General features: G+C 45.8%; 1 protein-coding gene across 1 annotated transcript in view; it reads right to left on the bottom strand.

Moving 5' to 3' along the window:
• Positions 1–2280: 2280 nt before the first annotated feature.
• The window catches only part of R3HDML (R3H domain containing like), a 119553-nt gene continuing 101515 nt past the window's right edge, over positions 2281–20318 (bottom strand). The window contains exon 6 of the mRNA XM_063963522.1: positions 2281–3740. Coding sequence (XP_063819592.1) covers positions 3608–3740 — 133 coding nt within the window. The 3' untranslated portion in view covers positions 2281–3607. The remainder of the gene's footprint in view (positions 3741–20318) is intronic.

Here is a 20318-nt window from a genome sequence, read left to right as displayed (position 1 = left end):
ATGCGATTATACGGTCCGTTTCTTTCACCTGTTTTTCTGCTTTTCTCCAAGATACAAAGACCCCCTTGGACGAGGAAGTTGACGAGACGCTATACAGACAACAGACAAGCACCAAAGAAGAAGATTTGACAACTTTAAATATGGACACTTGATGAACTTTGCCATGGATCCCCAGTTTCCCTAGTATTTTTAAACTCACGCTAGCCCAACATTTTTGTAAATCTGATGGCACTGACAAAGCTTGTTGCTCATGCCTAAGGAGCAAAACAGCGCAAAGAAGACGACTCTCAACAGATACCGAACACAACTTCAACAACAGATGTATATTTCCCTGACATAGAATATCATTGCATTTTTCGTAAGTGTTCTTTATCTTCATCTCTACAACCCTCAGGTAACGACACACATAGACGATAGGGAATACAGGCACAGATATCAGCAACCACATACCTCCCCCATTCATGTATCATCAACTAAAATGTGCATCCCCATTTTGTTACAACCACAACCGAAATGAGCTCGGTAGAGTTTGACAGCCCATCCACAGACCTGTACCACAGGATAAGAAGGAATTCAAATGTATACTTCGCAATACCTCGAAGCTTGATTTACCACACGTATGGCACGATGATACATGACCCTCCAAACATGGACTCATACACACATGCTTCTGCTTTCTCACTAGGTCATACCCTCTTCACACCTACTCCACTCTTCTCCCCTACCCAACCATGGAAATCAATTAACCCCTGACTTACATTTTTCTCCTTAAATATTTTAGAAGGTGGCAGTTATTATTGACTGCCAAAGGGTGGACTGTCAAAGTCAGAAAAATGTCTCTATGCACGTTGCCATATTTGCACCGCACACTGGTCCGCGCTGCGCATGCGTACGCTCTCCCGTGAAGGCGCATACCCGCGATAGCGTGCACTCGCAGGCGCGGTATGCGTATTTACGGTAGAGTTTATGTAGTCGTAGCGTGCGACTCATTCGTTACAAATGTTCACAATTAATGTAGTTTGTAGATCATGGTCCCCTTGATAGATTCTGAAAGTTTGGTTAAAATAGAAGGTCCCTGTTTAAAGGAATCCCTCTTTGTATTGTACGAAGGGTCTGACAGGAATCATACAGCCGTGTTTGGTACCCATCGGAAGAGTATTTAATTAGTAATATTCCGGTGTTGGTTTGGAGCGTATTAATCGCTCGTGCGAATAGTTATGGACATAAGAAGTTTATGTCCATTTCTATTATTTACACATACTCAGGTATGCGGCGGGAAACCCAGTTTCCCACCCACCTGAGCTGTTGGAAATCGTCACAGCCCACCTGTATGAATCACCCTATGACCTTTTGTTATGATGCAGGGCCGAATTCCTTCGGCCAATGGACAATGGGATTGTAGGACCATGAGATTGCATTGTGTGTGGGGCATAAATAGGCAGGCCGACCATATCCAACTCTCACTCTCTCATCAACGGTTATCTGCTGATAGCCGGGAGCTGGATATCGAGGCGCAGGCGATCATACCCTTTGTGCGTAAGTTTCTCTCCGTAATCATTGTCTTTCTGTGAGCCAATTTCTCTCATCTCTCTCTCTCTCTCTCCCTGTTCTGTTCTCTCATATCTCCCCTAGACTAGGCTAGTATTGTATTGTATTAGATAGTATTGTATTGTATTGCATTTAGGTCAGTGTAGTATTGTCTTTTTGTATTTATTGTTTAGTTCTGTGGTTAGGAAGTCTCTGTTATATTGTAGTGTATCATTTGTACTGTTATCCCCTTTTACAAATATATTAGATATAATACAATTAATAGGCTTTGGAACCTAAACCAGTATCTGTGTATTTTCTATAGTGTTAAGTGTTCACTTGAGCGTCGGTGACGCTCAAGCAGCTTTGTAGTTAGTCAGGTTACACAAGGTTGCACTTACACCCTGTATTCACATTAAGTTATTCTGTGTATTTCATTGGTATAAGGTTTAAACATTAAGGTATAGCGTTGTGAGCGTCTGCGCCGCTGGTGACCTCCTCGTGGTCTCGAGCGTATGCTACGCCATAGCGAATCATTACTCTAGTCATAACCAATAACGTGTCCTGTGATCACTGGGCCGTGAGCGAACGTGACGCTTGAGCGTCTCGCCTACGGCGGAGCGATCGTTACGCAAATAGCGTACCCTTACGGTACTTCTTAAGCAAACAGCGTACAGTGTTCTTAGACTTCATAAAGGGTTGTTTATACGACAAAGGAATTTAGCATTGTCATTTCATAGTACACATGTTCTTTTTAGTTGGCTCAATTATGTGTGAGAACCTCACAACATTGAGTTAACTCTATTCAGTGAAGATTAGTACATACATATATAAATTATCAGTTTATGTTTCTAATCTGTTTTGCTTACATGTCATTACTCAATATTTTGACAGAACAAGTAAAAACAATTTGAAATTAAAAAAAGTCAGCAAATTTTGAGGTTATATGTGGAAGAAATTAAACATACACCGTGGAAGATACTCTCTACTTGCCTGTGATCGTAAAGGTAGGTTATGACTTAGAAAAATGTGGAATGTGCAACACATAATTGTGATGCAAGTGTGGCAGTTTGACCGCCGTTTTTGGAAAATGCCTCTGTGCAGATAGTTTGTGGGGCCATTTATAGGCTGTGGTCCATGAAAAGAATGTGCATTTCATTCAAAATAAAAACTTCAAAAGGATAGATAAACTGTATGCAGCAAAGGGACAAACTTGAAATGTCCCGTCTGCTATCCCTTATCAATGACATCTTTTGCTTTCTCCTCCTATAACAAGGAAAAATAAATTGGAACTGTCTTTATTTTTTGTGTTACATTATGTCGATTTTTTTATGTTTTCAATTGTGTGCTTTCTTGTGCAGATGTTGCTAGGTGAAACTGTAAGTTTCAACCAGTGGCCAATCTCTAGAAGCTCTATGGAGGTGTACAGTATATATAAATGTCAGGTTTTAGAAGGTGTAAGCACCCAATAAATTGGGAACAGCCCTCTAAATGCATAATATTCACGGCATGTATTTGAGTGCAGTATTAAATGCGTCATTACAAACAGCGCCGCAATGTACCCAAAATCTCCCATAAAAAAAAGCAAAATCTTATCATCCTGAAGTTATTCCCATTTGGGACGTACTAATCTGTGTACTTTTCCATATGAATGGAGTAAGGCTTATACATTTGAAACATGATGTATTGATGAAAGAACAGAAAAAACAATGGCACTTATGTTGCACATTCCCAAATCTGCAGCTTCGTAACAAATGTTTGTTCTTTCCGATGGGTAGATTTATGGTTACATAGCCACATTCACTAGTAATTTTGTGGAGTCAAAGATATGTCTTAATAGTTTATACAGCAGTTTTAAATAGGCCTGAAGCAATAGCAATGGTGCAGGCAATGTATAGAAAGCATGCCCACCCCATCATTTTCTATTGCACAATTAGGCCGCACATTCCAGCTATCAAATAATAATAAGTAGTGGCCTGTCTGTACTGCAGCTCCAACCTGCTTACCTTGCACCAACACAGAGGAGCCATTCATCTTTTAACTTTTACAAAATAACTGATCTTGGCATTCATTCATTTATCTAAAACCAGTTGAGTTTATTGGATTTAACACCAGAGAAACACATGTTATTGCTGCACACGCCTCCATAGCTGGGCGGACAAGCCGAGCATGGTTTTCCAAACTTGTAAGGAGCTTCTCCTATCCAATTGCCCCTATAAAAAAAACACATGGATATTAGTCTTAGATTAAAACCGTGGGCATTGTTAGATACATTACAAGTAGAAACCTATATGTTTAAGCGGGATGCAATCATGTGACCAGCGGTCGGGATCCCGTCTGTCAGTATCTCGACAGCGGAATCACGACCGCTAGAAATCCCGACAGTCGGCATGCTGATTAACATGGACTATTCTCACTCCTGGGCGTCCATGACACCCATAGAGTGCACTCGCCACCGAGCCCGCTGCGTGGCGAGCACAGTGAGCCCACAAGGGGCTTCGTTGCAATCGCCCCCTCCCCATCCCCCAGCAATCTGGCTGAAGGGATCCCGACATCAGTATGCTGACCACCGGGATCACTACCGCCGGTCACCAGATCCCAACCCATTTGAGCATAGGAGAACTTCTCTTTAATCTGATGTAAATAATTTTTTTTAGTTTGTTATGAAGGAAATATTCTTATTAGTATCACCTCTGAGCATAGACTTTACTACCATGTAGTACGTGGTGCAGGGGCAAAATGAATGATCTTTGTTAATAAGTGACTACTGAGATGAACAAGCTATCAGGCTGATTTTGAATCGGACATACAGTATCTATGGAAATGGGTGCATTTAACGAATTTGTCCTGTCTGCGCACGCGTCTTAATATGAAAACCAAGACAGATCAATATATTTATCTTTATTAACGTATTGCATTAGTTATATAACCATGGGGTTTATGTATGAAGCGGTGAAAAGCGTTTTAGAGCCCTAGTCTGTCCCTGGCTGTGGCTAAGGCATCCGAGGCATTAGTGAAGAGGCTTACAGATGTTAGAATAATTGGTTAAGTTGCATGCTGTTGTTTGCAGCCTGCTCTTTAAAGTCTAGGCCTTCGGCATGGGTGTAGTATGGTATGCCGGCGCTCGGGCTCCCGGCGACCAGCATACCTGCCCGGGAGCCCGACCGCCGGCATACCGGCAGTGTGGCGAGCGCAAAGGAGCCCCTTGCGGGCTCGCTTCGCTCACCACGCTACGGGCATGGTGGCGCGCTATGCGCGCCACACTATTTTATTCTCCCTCCAGGGGGGTCGTGGACCCCCACGAGGGAGAATAGTTGTCGGTATGCCGGGTGTCGGGATTCCGGCGCCGGTATACTGTGCGCCGGGATCCCGACATTCGGCATAAAGAAGACCACCCCTTCGGCATATCTAAACATTTTAAAATAGGTGCACTTAGGGGGTTATTCAGAGTTGTTAGCAAACCAAAAAAGCAAGCAATGCAGGTGGGGCAGATGTACCATGTGCAGAGAGAGTTAGATTTGGGTGGGTTATATTATTTCTATGCAGGGTAAATACGGGCTGCTTTATTTTTACACTGCAATTTAGATTTCAGTTTGAACACACCCCACCCAAATCTAACTCTCTCTGCACATGTTACATCTGCCCCACCTGCACTGCACATGGTATCGCCCAATTGCTAACTTTTTTGGTTTGTTAACAACTCTGAATAACCCCTTTAATCCATCCCATGTATGTAAAATCAAAATGGAAAGTTAGGTGTTCTTACAATGAAAAAAAATGTAAGAAGTAAATGGAATTACTATTATGTTGTTAGGGTTTGAAGATGAAGAAATTTGGTGAGAAGTGACCCAGCAGAGGAAATATTGGGGAAAATGTAGCTTCAAATAGGAGATCCATATGGGTGGCTAAAGTGCAACAAAGCACATTACAAAAAGGGAAGTGCTTTGCATTCAGCAGCTCCCACTGTGACAGATGGGCGAACTGCCATTTTTGCCACCTTTGTGCCATTTCTGAAAGGGCATTTCGCCAAGGGCTGCCAGAGAAGGTCAGCATCTTCAGCTCCATTGAGAGCTGTTCCTCACAAAAACATTAGGGAAGGCCCCTTTAGTGAAAGGTTAATGCTTCCGTCAGTAAGTTCAAAGCTTTGGAGGTTTAGTAGTGTGGCACCCAGGTTACAATGACCCTGGATCAATCAGGGCAGACAGAGTAAATGTTAGCCACAATTGGATGGACATTTTTTTAAAGGAGACATTTAAAATTTTCTGTCAAATGCGTTTGGCGAGAAAGCATTGCTTTTCAGCAGCCAATAGGGCGCTCAAGTGGTAGATGTGGCGCACCTTAGTTTCACAGGGCAAGCTGTCTCTGCCCAAGAGGGGGACTAATACAGAGCGGAGTGTATGGGGTATATTACAAAGGTTGATTTCATAGATTACAACTGATATAAATTGATAAAAATTGACCTTTAGTAAATAAACCCCTAAGACTTCGTAGATCACTTTGTTAGTGAAGCACATTATAGCTAGAGATAAGTTTCGCAAAGAAGACCACTTTTTTAATATATATCAAATTCAATTAATAGTTGTTTCCTTATTTAAATTCTTTGTCTGGCGTCATTATTTCAAGTTATTATTTTGATTAGCTATTATATCCGGTAAACTATCCTGAGGTTCTCAGGCTATAGACAGCTTTAGTGTCTACAAAAACATAATAGTAAATTGTCTGTTTGAAATGCAAATATGACATCAGTAGTCAAGGCTTTGTGACATCAAGTGAAACAACTGTGATTATTTCAGACTGAAGTAAAATCCCTAGCACATAGACTTATTTTATGAACGTCACAACCTTGACTGTTTTTTTTAATTCTCTCATAAACTGGTGAATAAGCATGTGAAAACAAACTGGCACATTCTAGACTCTATTCCCGAATACAAAGTCATTTGCCCAGGCTAAAATTCAGTAGTCACTGTAGGAGCAATAAGAGTTTGTGATAGGTTCCAGTGCTTGTTGAACTCACTTTTGTCCTTGGTAAAAAAGACACATGGTCCAGTTTGAACAAGCTTGTTTTTATAGTGGTTTTATAGCCTATTCATAATGTTTATAGTGTGAAATTCCTTCCTCCAGTGACTACAAAAAAATCAACATTTACTTGAATAGTGGTCTACCAATATGCTAGTTTACGTGTCTACAAAAGTATTTATTTGTTGCAGGTGTGGTTAGAAGCCGATACTGTATGCCATGTATTTGGGGGTTAAATTGGCTTTGTGTCCTTTATGCAAGGGTTATTGAAATACAGTGACCTTTATAATACCGACCTCACTTTCCACCAGGTTTATTCATATTAGAATCTAGGAATTCCATTTTATGTTCTTTATAACGCCACCCTTGATATAAATTGATGGTATAAAGAGAGGGTACTATTGAAACTATTATCTGTCTGGTACATGTAATTAAAGGTTCATTGTCCCTAATGACACACAACATGCCCAAATCATCTACCGTCCGTAACACAAGAAAATAGATTCATTCAAATTTTCTCCTCATTGCAGGAGTGGGATCCTAGCAGACCTTTAATAGTCTCTAGACCTGAATTGCGGCTAATGGCACAGCATTCCTAATTCAGGAAGTCTCCCATAACTGCCTAACAAGACAAACTGGTGCTTTCCCTGTCACAAAGAGTGTGAGGAATAGGCAGGTTTGAGCCCATTAGCATATAGGAGTTGTTGCCCCAGTACTCAGCTGCTTTTCCTAATGATACAGTCCTTTTTGTTACACTACTGGTTATGAATAGTTCAATTATCATTCATTCTCATTACTTCTCAAAACATTTAGATCAGATTAATGTGTAACTTGAGAGATATACACATCATCATTATACCTGGAACATCTCCTGATTTGTGCAAATCTACAGCTAAATCCCCTTTAATGCTGCTACAAAATCTAAGCTGTTTCCCCTCATGTTTTTGTACTACAGGTGAGTCTCCCAAACCCAAAATTCCGATATACAGAATATGCAGAAATATGGAATTTTCTCAGTTACACCTTTTGCTTTCTTATGGTTCAGTGTACAAAAACTTTCTTTCATGCACAAAAATATAAAAAATATTCTGTGTTTAGACCATCGCCGTGATATCTCATTATGGTATGCAAATATTCCAAAATACAGAAAAATCCAAAATACTTCTGGTCTCAAGTATTTTTGGGTATGGCAGACTTGGACCTGTACAACCAATAGACAGTCCATGTTGGTACTTTCAGGTTCACAAGACAAAATCTCAAGGCCAGTTCTGAGAACAAGGCAAGCAGCAAATACTGTAAGTACCACAGTTTCTTCCAAGGTAGGCTGTGATCCCACCAGACTGGCTGCCTTCACAACTGCTTCATTTTAAGACTACAAGACAGAGCCGGATTAAAAATGGGGCGGATGGAGCTGCAGCTCCAGGCCCCCCATTGAAAATAGGCCCACAGGACCCCAAATCGGCCGTCCGAAATCTCGACAACCCCACGCATGGCTGCGGGGTCCTGCTGAATCCTCCTTTTAATCCTGAGGCTCTTTCCCCGAAGCCCGTCCTAAGCTCCGCCCCCGGACCAGCCCGTAGCTCGGCCCCCTAGCCCGGCAAACCTTAATGCTTACCTCAGAGTCCTGCTCGGTCTTGGCTGCCAGGTAAATTCACCGTGACCCACCCCCACTCTGTAACTCGGCCCACTATCATCAGGAGTGTGGCCAATGCAGGGTCCGCTGGTGACTGGTCCAGGACAAGCTGCAGTATATCAGCTGCTGAGCTGTGCCCAATGGACTGTCCTGCTGTAACGCTGAGGAGATTCCTGTTCAGTACAGTAACTCCTCAGCAGTGTCTGCTGGGCTCCTATTGGCTGAGTGACACATCACACAGGTCATTCAGCCAATTGGGGCACAGACACCATAACACACTGACTGCCTGCATAGGAGGCTGAAGGATGAAATTGCAGGCAGCCGCAGCAGAAGTTCAACATGAGCACAGAAAACATGGTTAGTGTCAGTGTGTCACACATTGGCCCTCATTCCGAGTTGTTCGCTCGCAAGCTGCTTTTAGCAGCTTTGCACACGCTAAGCCGCCGCCTACTGGGAGTGAATCTTAGCATAGTAGATTTGCGAACGAAAGATTAGCAGATTTGCGAATAGACAGTTCTTAGCAGTTTCTGAGTAGCTCGAGACTTACTCTGCCACTGCGATCAGTTCAGTCAGTTTCGTTCCTGGTTTGACGTCACAAACACACCCAGCGTTCACCCAGACACTCCCCCGTTTCTTCAGACACTCCCGCGTTTTTCCCAGAAACAGCAGCGTTTTTTCGCACACACCCATAAAACGGCCAGTTTTCGCCCAGAAACACCCACTTCCTGTCAATCACATTACGATCACCAGAACGAAGAAAAAACCTCGTAATGCCGTGAGTAAAATACCTAACTTAATAGCAAATTTACTTGGCGCAGTCGCACTGCGGACATTGCGCATGCGCATTAGCGACTACTCGCTCCATTGCGGAAAAAAAATAATGTGCGAACAACTCGGAATGACCACCATAGTACTGTGCAGGGTAATCAATCACTCTTGTAAGCGTGACCTCCTCCCTGAAGTCTACATGTTCCTTATATCTCTTTCCTTTGGATGTAGCAGCCCCTCCTTTAACCCCTTCCCCCCACTAGCTGCCTTTTCTGCAGTATGTATACAGTATTTACACTGTATATGTACAGTATGTATATGGGGGGTCATTCCGAGTTGTTCGCTCGTTGCCGATTTTCGCTATACTGCGATTAGTCACTTACTGCGCATGCGCAAGGTTCGCAGAGCGCATGCGCTTAGTTATTTTACACAAAAGTTAGGTATTTTACTCACGGCATAACTAAGCTTTTTCATCGCTGTGCTGATCGTAGTGTGATTGACGGGAAGTGGGTGTTTCTGGGCAGAAACTGGCCGTTTTATGGGAGTGTGCGGAAAAACACAAGCGTTCGAGTTGCAAAACGCAGGAGTGGCTGGAGAAACGGGGGAGTGGTTGGGCAAACGCTGGGTGTGTTTGTGACGTCAAACCAGGAACGAAAAGGACTGAGCTGGTCGCAATGGCTGAGTAAGTCTGGAGCTACTTAGAAACTGCTAAGAAATTTCTATTCGCAATTCTGCTAATCTTTCGTTCGCACTTCTGCTAAGCTAAGATACACTCCCAGAGGGCAGCGGCCTAGCGTGTGCAATGCTGCTAAAAGCAGCTAGCGAGCGAACAACTCGGAATCCCCCCCCCCATTGTGTGTGTGTGTGTGTGTGTGTGTGTGCTACATGTACAGGTTCTCCCAGCGCTCACAATGTCGGAGGTCACAAGACTAATGGGCCCTACACACTGGGCGATAATACTCAAAGATATGAACGATCTTGTTCATTAATGAACGAGATACCATTCATATCTTTGAGTGCGGAGGCACCAGCGATGAACGATTGCTGGTGCCCCGTCGCTTGTGCATGCAGGCCAATATGGACGATCTCGTCCATATTTGCCTGCACTGCTATGGAGCCGGATGATGGGGGGAGTGAAGAAACTTCACTCCCCCAGTCACTGCCGCCGGGTCACCCGTATCCGCAGTCGGGCAGCTCGGCGGCGGATTGCGCAATGTGTAGGGCCCATGACACTGGCATCTCAACGCTAAAAATCCCTACACCTGGTGGGTATGCAAACCCCCTCCCCGTCCTAATCCTGCCTTCCCACACAGCCTAACCCGAACCCCCCCTGCAGCCTAACCAATCCCCTAGTGCTTAACTCTAACCATGCCCACCCCACTCACACAGCCTAACCCTAACCCCCCCTTGCAGCCTAACCCACCCTCTAGTGCCTAAACCTAACCATGCCTCCCCCACTCACACAGCCTAACCCCCCTTGCAGCCTAACCCACCCCCTAGAGCCTAACCCTAGCCGTGCCGCCCACTCTCACAGCCTAACCCTAACCATCGCCGCAGCCTAACCCACCCCCTAATTCCTAACTCTAACCATGCCTCCCCCACTCACACAGCCTAACCCTAACCCCCCTTGCAGCCTAACCCACCCCCTAGTGCCTAAACCTAACCGTGCCCCCCTCCCCCCACTGGCACAACCTAGCCCTTACCCTGCCTGGCGATGCCTCCGCTACCTGTACAGTATGTACAAGGAGCCAGCGAAGCTCCTTCAGCGAGGGTAGTGGGAGCTGTATATTTTCCAGGGGAGGCCACCTCCAGCATTCAGTGGGAGACCTGCTGGCTATGGGAACCTGCACTTTCATATTGCGGCAGCACCGTGACTCGCTGCCTCCCGCAGCAAGAATGTACTAGGACACCTCAGTATATGAATTTTTTGTATTGGTATATGCTGTATAAATGTATACATATGCATTCTACTGTATATATAGGTATGTGTATGTACACTGCATTCATATGCATACTATATAGGTGTATACAGTATGCACACTATATATCAGGTAGGCAAATGTTCAGCACTGCATCCAGGTTACCCCTACACCCTGTCCCTGCATCCCAATAACCTCACCTTTACACCCTGTCCCTGCTTCCCGATACCCACACCCCTACACCCTGTCCCTGCATCCTAATACCCTCACCTCTACACCCTGTCTCTGCATCCAGGTACCGTCATCCCTACACCCTGTCCCTGCATCCTAATACCCTCACATCTACATCCTGTCCCTGCTTCCCGATACCCACACCCCTACACCCTGTCCCTGCATCCCAATACCCTCACCTCTACACCCTGTCCCTGCATCCAGGTACCGTCACCCCTAAACCCTGTCCCTGCATCCCAATACCCTCACCCCTTCACCCTGTCCCTGCACCCTGGTACTGTCATCCCTACACCCTGTCCCTGCATCCCAATACCCTCACCTCTACACCCTGTCCCTGCATCCCAATACCCTCACCTCTACACCCTGTCCCTGCACCCTGGTACCGTCATCCCTACACCCTGTCCCTGCATCCTAATACCCTCACATCTACACCCTGTCCCTGCATCCAGGTACCGTCATCCCTACACCCTGTCCCTGCATCCCAATACCCTCACCTCTAAACTAGAGATGAGCGGGTTCGGTTCCTCGGAATCCGAACCCGCCCGAACTTCAGGTTTTTTTACACGGGTCCGAGCGACTCGGATCTTCCCGCCTTGCTCGGTTAACCCGAGCGCGCCCGAACGTCATCATCACGCTGTCGGATTCTCGCGAGGCTCGGATTCTATCGCGAGACTCGGATTCTATATAAGGAGCCGCGCGTCGCCGCCATTTTCACACGTGCATTGAGATTCATAGGGAGAGGACGTGGCTGGCGTCCTCTCCGTTTATAGAGATTCGAGAAGAGAGTGAGACAGAGAGAGACACAGTAGTAATTTTGGGGAGCATTAGGAGGAGTACTACTACTACTAGTACTTGCTGAAGTGATAGAGATAGTGTGACTGTATTATCTGACTTGTGGGGGAGACACTGACAGTGGGGAGCAGTTAGAGTCTGAGAGCAGGACTCAGGACTCAGGAGTACATATAAAGTACAGTGCACACTTTTGCTGCTAGAGTGCCACACTGCCATTGTTTGTGACCACACTGACCACCAGTATAATATATATTGTGATTGTCTGCTTAGGACTCAGGAGTACTACTTGCAAGTTGCTGATAGTGTGACCAGTGACCTGACCACCAGTTTAATAATCATCACCAGTTTATGAGTTTAATATATATATATATATATATATATATATAATTGTATATAATATATATATAATATTGTATACCACCTAGCACCTACCCGTGTTTTTTTTTTTTTCTTTCTTCTTTATACATACTACTATAGTAGCTTACTGTAGCAGTCTGCGGTGCTGCTGAGCTGACAGTGTCCAGCAGGTCCGTCATCAGTCATTACATAATAAATATATATACCTGTCCGGCTGCAGTACTAGTGATATTATATAATTATATATATATATATATATATATATAATGATTTCATCTCATTATCATCCAGTCTATATTAGCAGCAGACACAGTACGTTAGTCCACGGCTGTAGCTACCTCTGTGTCGGCACTCGGCAGTCCATCCATAATTGTATACCTCCTACCTGTGTTTTTTTTTTCTTTCTTCTTTATACATACTACTATAGTAGCTTACTGTAGCAGTCTGCGGTGCTGCTGAGCTGACAGTGTCCAGCAGGTCCGTCATCAGTCATTACATAATAAATATATATACCTGTCCGGCTGCAGTACTAGTGATATTATATAATTATATATATATATATATTGATTTCATCTCATTATCATCCAGTCTATATTATCAGCAGACACAGTACGTTAGTCCACGGCTGTAGCTACCTCTGTGTCGGCACTCGGCAGTCCATCCATAATTGTATACCACCTACCCGTGGTTTTTTTTTTTCTTTCTTCTTTATACATACTACTATAGTAGCTTACTGTAGCAGTCTGCGGTGCTGCTGAGCTGACAGTGTCCAGCAGGTCCGTCATCAGTCATTACATAATAAATATATATACCTGTCCTGCTGCAGTACTAGTGATATTATATAATTATATATATATATATATATTGATTTCATCTCATTATCATCCAGTCTATATTATCAGCAGACACAGTACGTTAGTCCACGGCTGTAGTTACCTCTGTGTCGGCACTCGGCAGTCCATCCATAATTGTATACCACCTACCCGTGGTTTTTTTTTTTCTTTCTTCTTTATACATACTACTATAGTAGCTTACTGTAGCAGTCTGCGGTGCTGCTGAGCTGACAGTGTCCAGCAGGTCCGTCATCAGTCATTACATAATAAATATATATACCTGTCCGGCTGCAGTACTAGTGATATTATATATACATATATATTGATTTCATCTCATTATCATCCAGTCTATATTATCAGCAGACACAGTACGTTAGTCCACGGCTGTAGCTACCTCTGTGTCGGCACTCGGCAGTCCATCCATAATTGTATACCACCTACCCGTGGTTTTTTTTTTTTCTTTCTTCTTTATACATACTACTATAGTAGCTTACTGTAGCAGTCTGCGGTGCTGCTGAGCTGACAGTGTCCAGCAGGTCCGTCATCAGTCATTACATAATAAATATATATACCTGTCCGGCTGCAGTACTAGTGATATTATATATACATATATATTGATTTCATCTCATTATCATCCAGTCTATATTATCAGCAGACACAGTACGGTAGTCCACGGCTGTAGCTACCTCTGTGTCGGCACTCGGCAGTCCATCCATAATTGTATACCACCTACCCGTGTTTTTTTTTTTCTTTCTTCTTTATACATACTACTATAGTAGCTTACTGTAGCAGTCTGCGGTGCTGCTGAGCTGACAGTGTCCAGCAGGTCCGTCATCAGTCATTACATAATAAATATATATACCTGTCCGGCTGCAGTACTAGTGATATTATATATATATATATATTGATTTCATCTCATTATCATCCAGTCTATATTAGCAGCAGACACAGTACGGTAGTCCACGGCTGTAGCTACCTCTGTGTCGGCAGTCGCTCATCCATCCATAATTGTATACCACCTACCCGTGGTTTTTTTTTTCTTTCTTCTTTATACATACTACTATAGTAGCTTACTGTAGCAGTCTGCGGTGCTGCTGAGCTGACAGTGTCCAGCAGGTCCGTCATCAGTCATTACATAATAAATATATCTACCTGTCCGGCTGCAGTACTAGTGATATTATATATATATATATTGATTTCATCTCATTATCATCCAGTCTATATTAGCAGCAGACACAGTACGGTAGTCCACGGCTGTAGCTACCTCTGTGTCGGCAGTCGCTCGTCCATCCATAATTGTATACCACCTACCCGTGGTTTTTTTTTTTCTTTCTTCTTTATACATACTACTATAGTAGCTTACTGTAGCAGTCTGCGGTGCTGCTGAGCTGACAGTGTCCAGCAGGTCCGTCATCAGTCATTACATAATAAATATATCTACCTGTCCGGCTGCAGTACTAGTGTGATATAATATATATTGATTTCATCTCATTATCATCCAGTCTATATTAGCAGCAGACACAGTACGGTAGTCCACGGCTGTAGCTACCTCTGTGTCGGCAGTCGCTCGTCCATCCATAAGTATACTAGTATCCATCCATCTCCATTGTTTACCTGAGGTGCCTTTTAGTTGTGCCTATTAAAATATGGAGAACAAAAATGTTGAGGTTCCAAAATTAGGGAAAGATCAAGATCCACTTCCACCTCATGCTGAAGCTGCTGCCACTAGTCATGGCCGAGACGATGAAATGCCAGCAACGTCGTCTGCCAAGGCCGATGCCCAATGTCATAGTACAGAGCATGTAAAATCCAAAACACCAAATATCAGTAAAAAAAGGACTCCAAAATCTAAAATAAAATTGTCGGAGGAGAAGCGTAAACTTGCCAATATGCCATTTACCACACGGAGTGGCAAGGAACGGCTGAGGCCCTGGCCTATGTTCATGGCTAGTGGTTCAGCTTCACATGAGGATGGAAGCACTCAGCCTCTCGCTAGAAAAATGAAAAGACTCAAGCTGGCAAAAGCACCGCAAAGAACTGTGCGTTCTTCGAAATCCCAAATCCACAAGGAGAGTCCAATTGTGTCGGTTGCGATGCCTGACCTTCCCAACACTGGACGTGAAGAGCATGCGCCTTCCACCATTTGCACGCCCCCTGCAAGTGCTGGAAGGAGCACCCGCAGTCCAGTTCCTGATAGTCAGATTGAAGATGTCAGTGTTGAAGTACACCAGGATGAGGAGGATATGGGTGTTGCTGGCGCTGGGGAGGAAATTGACAAGGAGGATTCTGATGGTGAGGTGGTTTGTTTAAGTCAGGCACCCGGGGAGACACCTGTTGTCCGTGGGAGGAATATGGCCGTTGACATGCCTGGTGAAAATACCCAAAAAATCAGCTCTTCGGTGTGGAAGTATTTCAACAGAAATGCGGACAACATTTGTCAAGCCGTGTGTTGCCTTTGTCAAGCTGTAATATGTAGGGGTAAGGACGTTAACCACCTCGGAACATCCTCCCTTATACGTCACCTGCAGCGCATTCATAATAAGTCAGTGACAAGTTCAAAAACTTTGGGCGACAGCGGAAGCAGTCCACTGACCAGTAAATCCCTTCCTCTTGTAACCAAGCTCACGCAAACCACCCCACCAACTCCCTCAGTGTCAATTTCCTCCTTCCCCAGGAATGCCAATAGTCCTGCAGGCCATGTCACTGGCAATTCTGACGATTCCTCTCCTGCCTGGGATTCCTCCGATGCATCCTTGCGTGTAACGCCTACTGCTGCTTGCGCTGCTGTTGTTGCTGCTGGGAGTCGATGGTCATCCCAGAGGGGAAATCGTAAGACCACTTTTACTACTTCCACCAAGCAATTGACTGTCCAACAGTCCTTTGCGAGGAAGATGAAATATCACAGCAGTCATCCTGCTGCAAAGCGGATAACTGAGGCCTTGGCATCCTGGGTGGTGAGAAACGTGGTTCCGGTATCCATCATTACTGCAGAGCCAACTAGAGACTTGTTGGAGGTACTGTGTCCCCGGTACCAAATACCATCTAGGTTCCATTTCTCTAGGCAGGCGATACCGAAAATGTACACAGACCTCAGAAAAAGAGTCACCAGTGTCCTAAAAAATGCAGCTGTACCCAATGTCCACTTAACCACGGACATGTGGACAAGTGGAGCAGGGCAGGGTCAGGACTATATGACTGTGACAGCCCACTGGGTAGATGTATGGACTCCCGCCGCAAGAACAGCAGCGGCGGCACCAGTAGCAGCATCTCGCAAACGCCAACTCTTTCCTAGGCAGGCTACGCTTTGTATCACCGCTTTCCAGAATACGCACACAGCTGAAAACCTCTTACGGCAACTGAGGAAGATCATCGCGGAATGGCTTACCCCAATTGGACTCTCCTGTGGATTTGTGGCATCGGACAACGCCAGCAATATTGTGTGTGCATTAAATATGGGCAAATTCCAGCACGTCCCATGTTTTGCACATACCTTGAATTTGGTGGTGCAGAATTTTTAAAAAAACGACAGGGGCGTGCAAGAGATGCTGTCGGTGGCCAGAAGAATTGCGGGACACTTTCGGCGTACAGGCACCACGTACAGAAGACTGGAGCAACACCAAAAACGCCTGAACCTGCCCTGCCATCATCTGAAGCAAGAAGTGGTAACGAGGTGGAATTCAACCCTATATATGCTTCAGAGGTTGGAGGAGCAGCAAAAGGCCATTCAAGCCTATACAATTCAGCACGATATAGGAGGTGGAATGCACCTGTCTCAAGCGCAGTGGAGAATGATTTCAACGTTGTGCAAGGTTCTGCTGCCCTTTGAACTTGCCACACGTGAAGTCAGTTCAGACACTGCCAGCCTGAGTCAGGTCATTCCCCTCATCAGGCTTTTGCAGAAGAAGCTGGAGACATTGAAGGAGGAGCTAACACGGAGCGATTCCGCTAGGCATGTGGGACTTGTGGATGGAGCCCTTAATTCGCTTAACAAGGATTCACGGGTGGTCAATCTGTTGAAATCAGAGCACTACATTTTGGCCACCGTGCTCGATCCTAGATTTAAAACCTACCTTGGATCTCTCTTTCCGGCAGACACAAGTCTGCTGGGGTTCAAAGACCTGCTGGTGAGAAAATTGTCAAGTCAAGCGGAACGCGACCTGTCAACATCTCCTCCTTCACATTCTCCCGCAACTGGGGGTGCGAGGAAAAGGCTCAGAATTCCGAGCCCACCCGCTGGCGGTGATGCAGGGCAGTCTGGAGCGACTGCTGATGCTGACATCTGGTCCGGACTGAAGGACCTGTCAACGATTACGGACATGTCGTCTACTGTCACTGCATATGATTCTCTCCCCATTGAAAGAATGGTGGAGGATTATATGAGTGACCGCATCCAAGTAGGCACGTCACACAGTCCGTACTTATACTGGCAGGAAAAAGAGGCAATTTGGAGGCCCTTGCACAAACTGGCTTTATTCTACCTAAGTTGCCCTCCCACAAGTGTGTACTCCGAAAGAGTGTTTAGTGCCGCCGCTCACCTTGTCAGCAATCGGCGTACGAGGTTACTTCCAGAAAATGTGGAGAAGATGATGTTCATTAAAATGAATTATAATCAATTCCTCCGTGGAGACATTGACCAGCAGCAATTGCCTCCACAAAGTACACAGGGAGCTGAGATGGTGGATTCCAGTGGGGACGAATTGATAATCTGTGAGGAGGGGGATGTACACGGTGATATATCGGAGGATGATGATGAGGTGGACATCTTGCCTCTGTAGAGCCAGTTTGTGCAAGGAGAGATTAATTGCTTCTTTTTTGGTGGGGGTCCAAACCAACCCGTCATTTCAGTCACAGTCGTGTGGCAGACCCTGTCACTGAAATGATGGGTTGGTTAAAGTGTGCATGTCCTGTTTATACAACATAAGGGTGGGTGGGAGGGCCCAAGGACAATTCCATCTTGCACCTCTTTTTTCTTTAATTTCTCTTTGCGTCATGTGCTGTTTGGGGAGTGGTTTTTGGAAGGGCCATCCTGCGTGACACTGCAGTGCCACTCCTAGATGGGCCCGGTGTTTGTGTCGGCTACTAGGGTCGCTTATCTTACTCACACAGCTACCTCATTGCGCCTCTTTTTTTCTTTGCGTCATGTGCTGTTTGGGGAGTGTTTTTTGGAAGGGCCATCCTGCGTGACACTGCAGTGCCACTCCTAGATGGGCCCGGTGTTTGTGTCGGCCACTAGGGTCGCTTATCTTACTCACACAGCTACCTCATTGCGCCTCTTTTTTTCTTTGCGTCATGTGCTGTTTGGGGAGTGTTTTTTGGAAGGGCCATCCTGCGTGACACTGCAGTGCCACTCCTAGATGGGCCCGGTGTTTGTGTCGGCCACTAGGGTCGCTTAGCTTACTCACACAGCTACCTCATTGCGCCTCTTTTTTTCTTTGCGTCATGTGCTGTTTGGGGAGTGTTTTTTGGAAGGGCCATCCTGCGTGACACTGCAGTGCCACTCCTAGATGGGCCCGGTGTTTGTGTCGGCCACTAGGGTCGCTTAGCTTACTCACACAGCTACCTCATTGCGCCTCTTTTTTTCTTTGCGTCATGTGCTGTTTGGGGAGTGTTTTTTGGAAGGGCCATCCTGCGTGACACTGCAGTGCCACTCCTAGATGGGCCCGGTGTTTGTGTCGGCCACTAGGGTCGCTTATCTTACTCACACAGCTACCTCATTGCGCCTCTTTTTTTCTTTGCGTCATGTGCTGTTTGGGGAGTGTTTTTTGGAAGGGCCATCCTGCGTGACACTGCAGTGCCACTCCTAGATGGGCCCGGTGTTTGTGTCGGCCACTAGGGTCGCTTATCTTACTCACACAGCTACCTCATTGCGCCTCTTTTTTTCTTTGCGTCATGTGCTGTTTGGGGAGTGTTTTTTGGAAGGGCCATCCTGCGTGACACTGCAGTGCCACTCCTAGATGGGCCCGGTGTTTGTGTCGGCCACTAGGGTCGCTTATCTTACTCACACAGCTACCTCGGTGCAAATTTTAGGACTAAAAATAATATTGTGACGTGTGAGGTATTCAGAATAGACTGAAAATGAGTGGAAATTATGGTTTTTGAGGTTAATAATACATTGGGATCAAAATGACCCCCAAATTCTATGATTTAAACTGTTTTTTAGGGTTTTTTGAAAAAAACACCCGAATCCAAAACACACCCGAATCCGACAAAAAAAATTCGGTGAGGTTTTGCCAAAACGCGGTCGAACCCAAAACACGGCCGCAGAACCGAACCCAAAACCAAAACACAAAACCCGAAAAATTTCAAGTGCACATCTCTACTCTAAACCCTGTCCCTGCATCCAGGTACCGTCATCCCTACACCCTGTCCCTGCATCCCAATACCCTCACCTCTACACCCTGTCCCTGTATTCCAATACCCTCACCCCTACACCCTGTCCCTGCATCCCAATACCTTCACCTCTACACCCTGTCCCTGCACCCTGGTACCCTCACCTCTACACCCTGTCCCTGCATCCAGGTACCGTCATCCCTACACCCTGTCCCTGCATCCCAATACCCTCACCCCTACACCCTGTCCCTGCATCCCAATACCCTCACCTCTACACCCTGTCCCTGCATCCAGGTACCATCACCCCTACACCCTGTCCCTACATCCTGGTACCGTCATCCCTACACCCTGTCCCTGCATCCCAATACCCTCACCTCTACACCCTGTCCCTGCATCCCAATACCCTCACCTCTACACCCTGTCCCTGCATCCAGGTACCGTCACCCCTACACCCTGTCCCTGCATCCCAATACCCTCACCCCTACACTCTGTCCCTGCACCCTGGTACCGTCACCTCTACACCCTGTCCCTGCATCCAGGTACCATCACCCCTACACCCTGTCCCTGCATCCCAATACCCTCACCTCTACACACTGTCCCTGCACCCCAATAACCTCACCTTTACACCCTGTCCCTGCTTCCCGATACCCACACCCCTACACCCTGTCCCTGCATCCCAATACCCTCACCTCTACACCCTGTCCCTGCATCCTGGTACCGTCATCCCTACACCCTGTCCCTGCATCCCAATACCCTCACCTCTACACCCTGTCCCTGCATCCCAATACCCTCACCCCTACACCCTGTCCCTGCATCCCAATACCCTCACCTCTACACCCTGTCCCTGCACCCTGGTACCCTCACCTCTACACCCTGTCCCTGCATCCAGGTACCGTCATCCCTACACCCTGT

Source organism: Pseudophryne corroboree, chromosome 3, assembly GCF_028390025.1.
Source record: "Pseudophryne corroboree isolate aPseCor3 chromosome 3, aPseCor3.hap2, whole genome shotgun sequence".
NCBI lineage: Eukaryota > Metazoa > Chordata > Amphibia > Anura > Myobatrachidae > Pseudophryne > Pseudophryne corroboree.
Note: the sequence above shows the minus strand (reverse complement) of the source record. Positions and strands in the feature narration are given on the sequence as shown.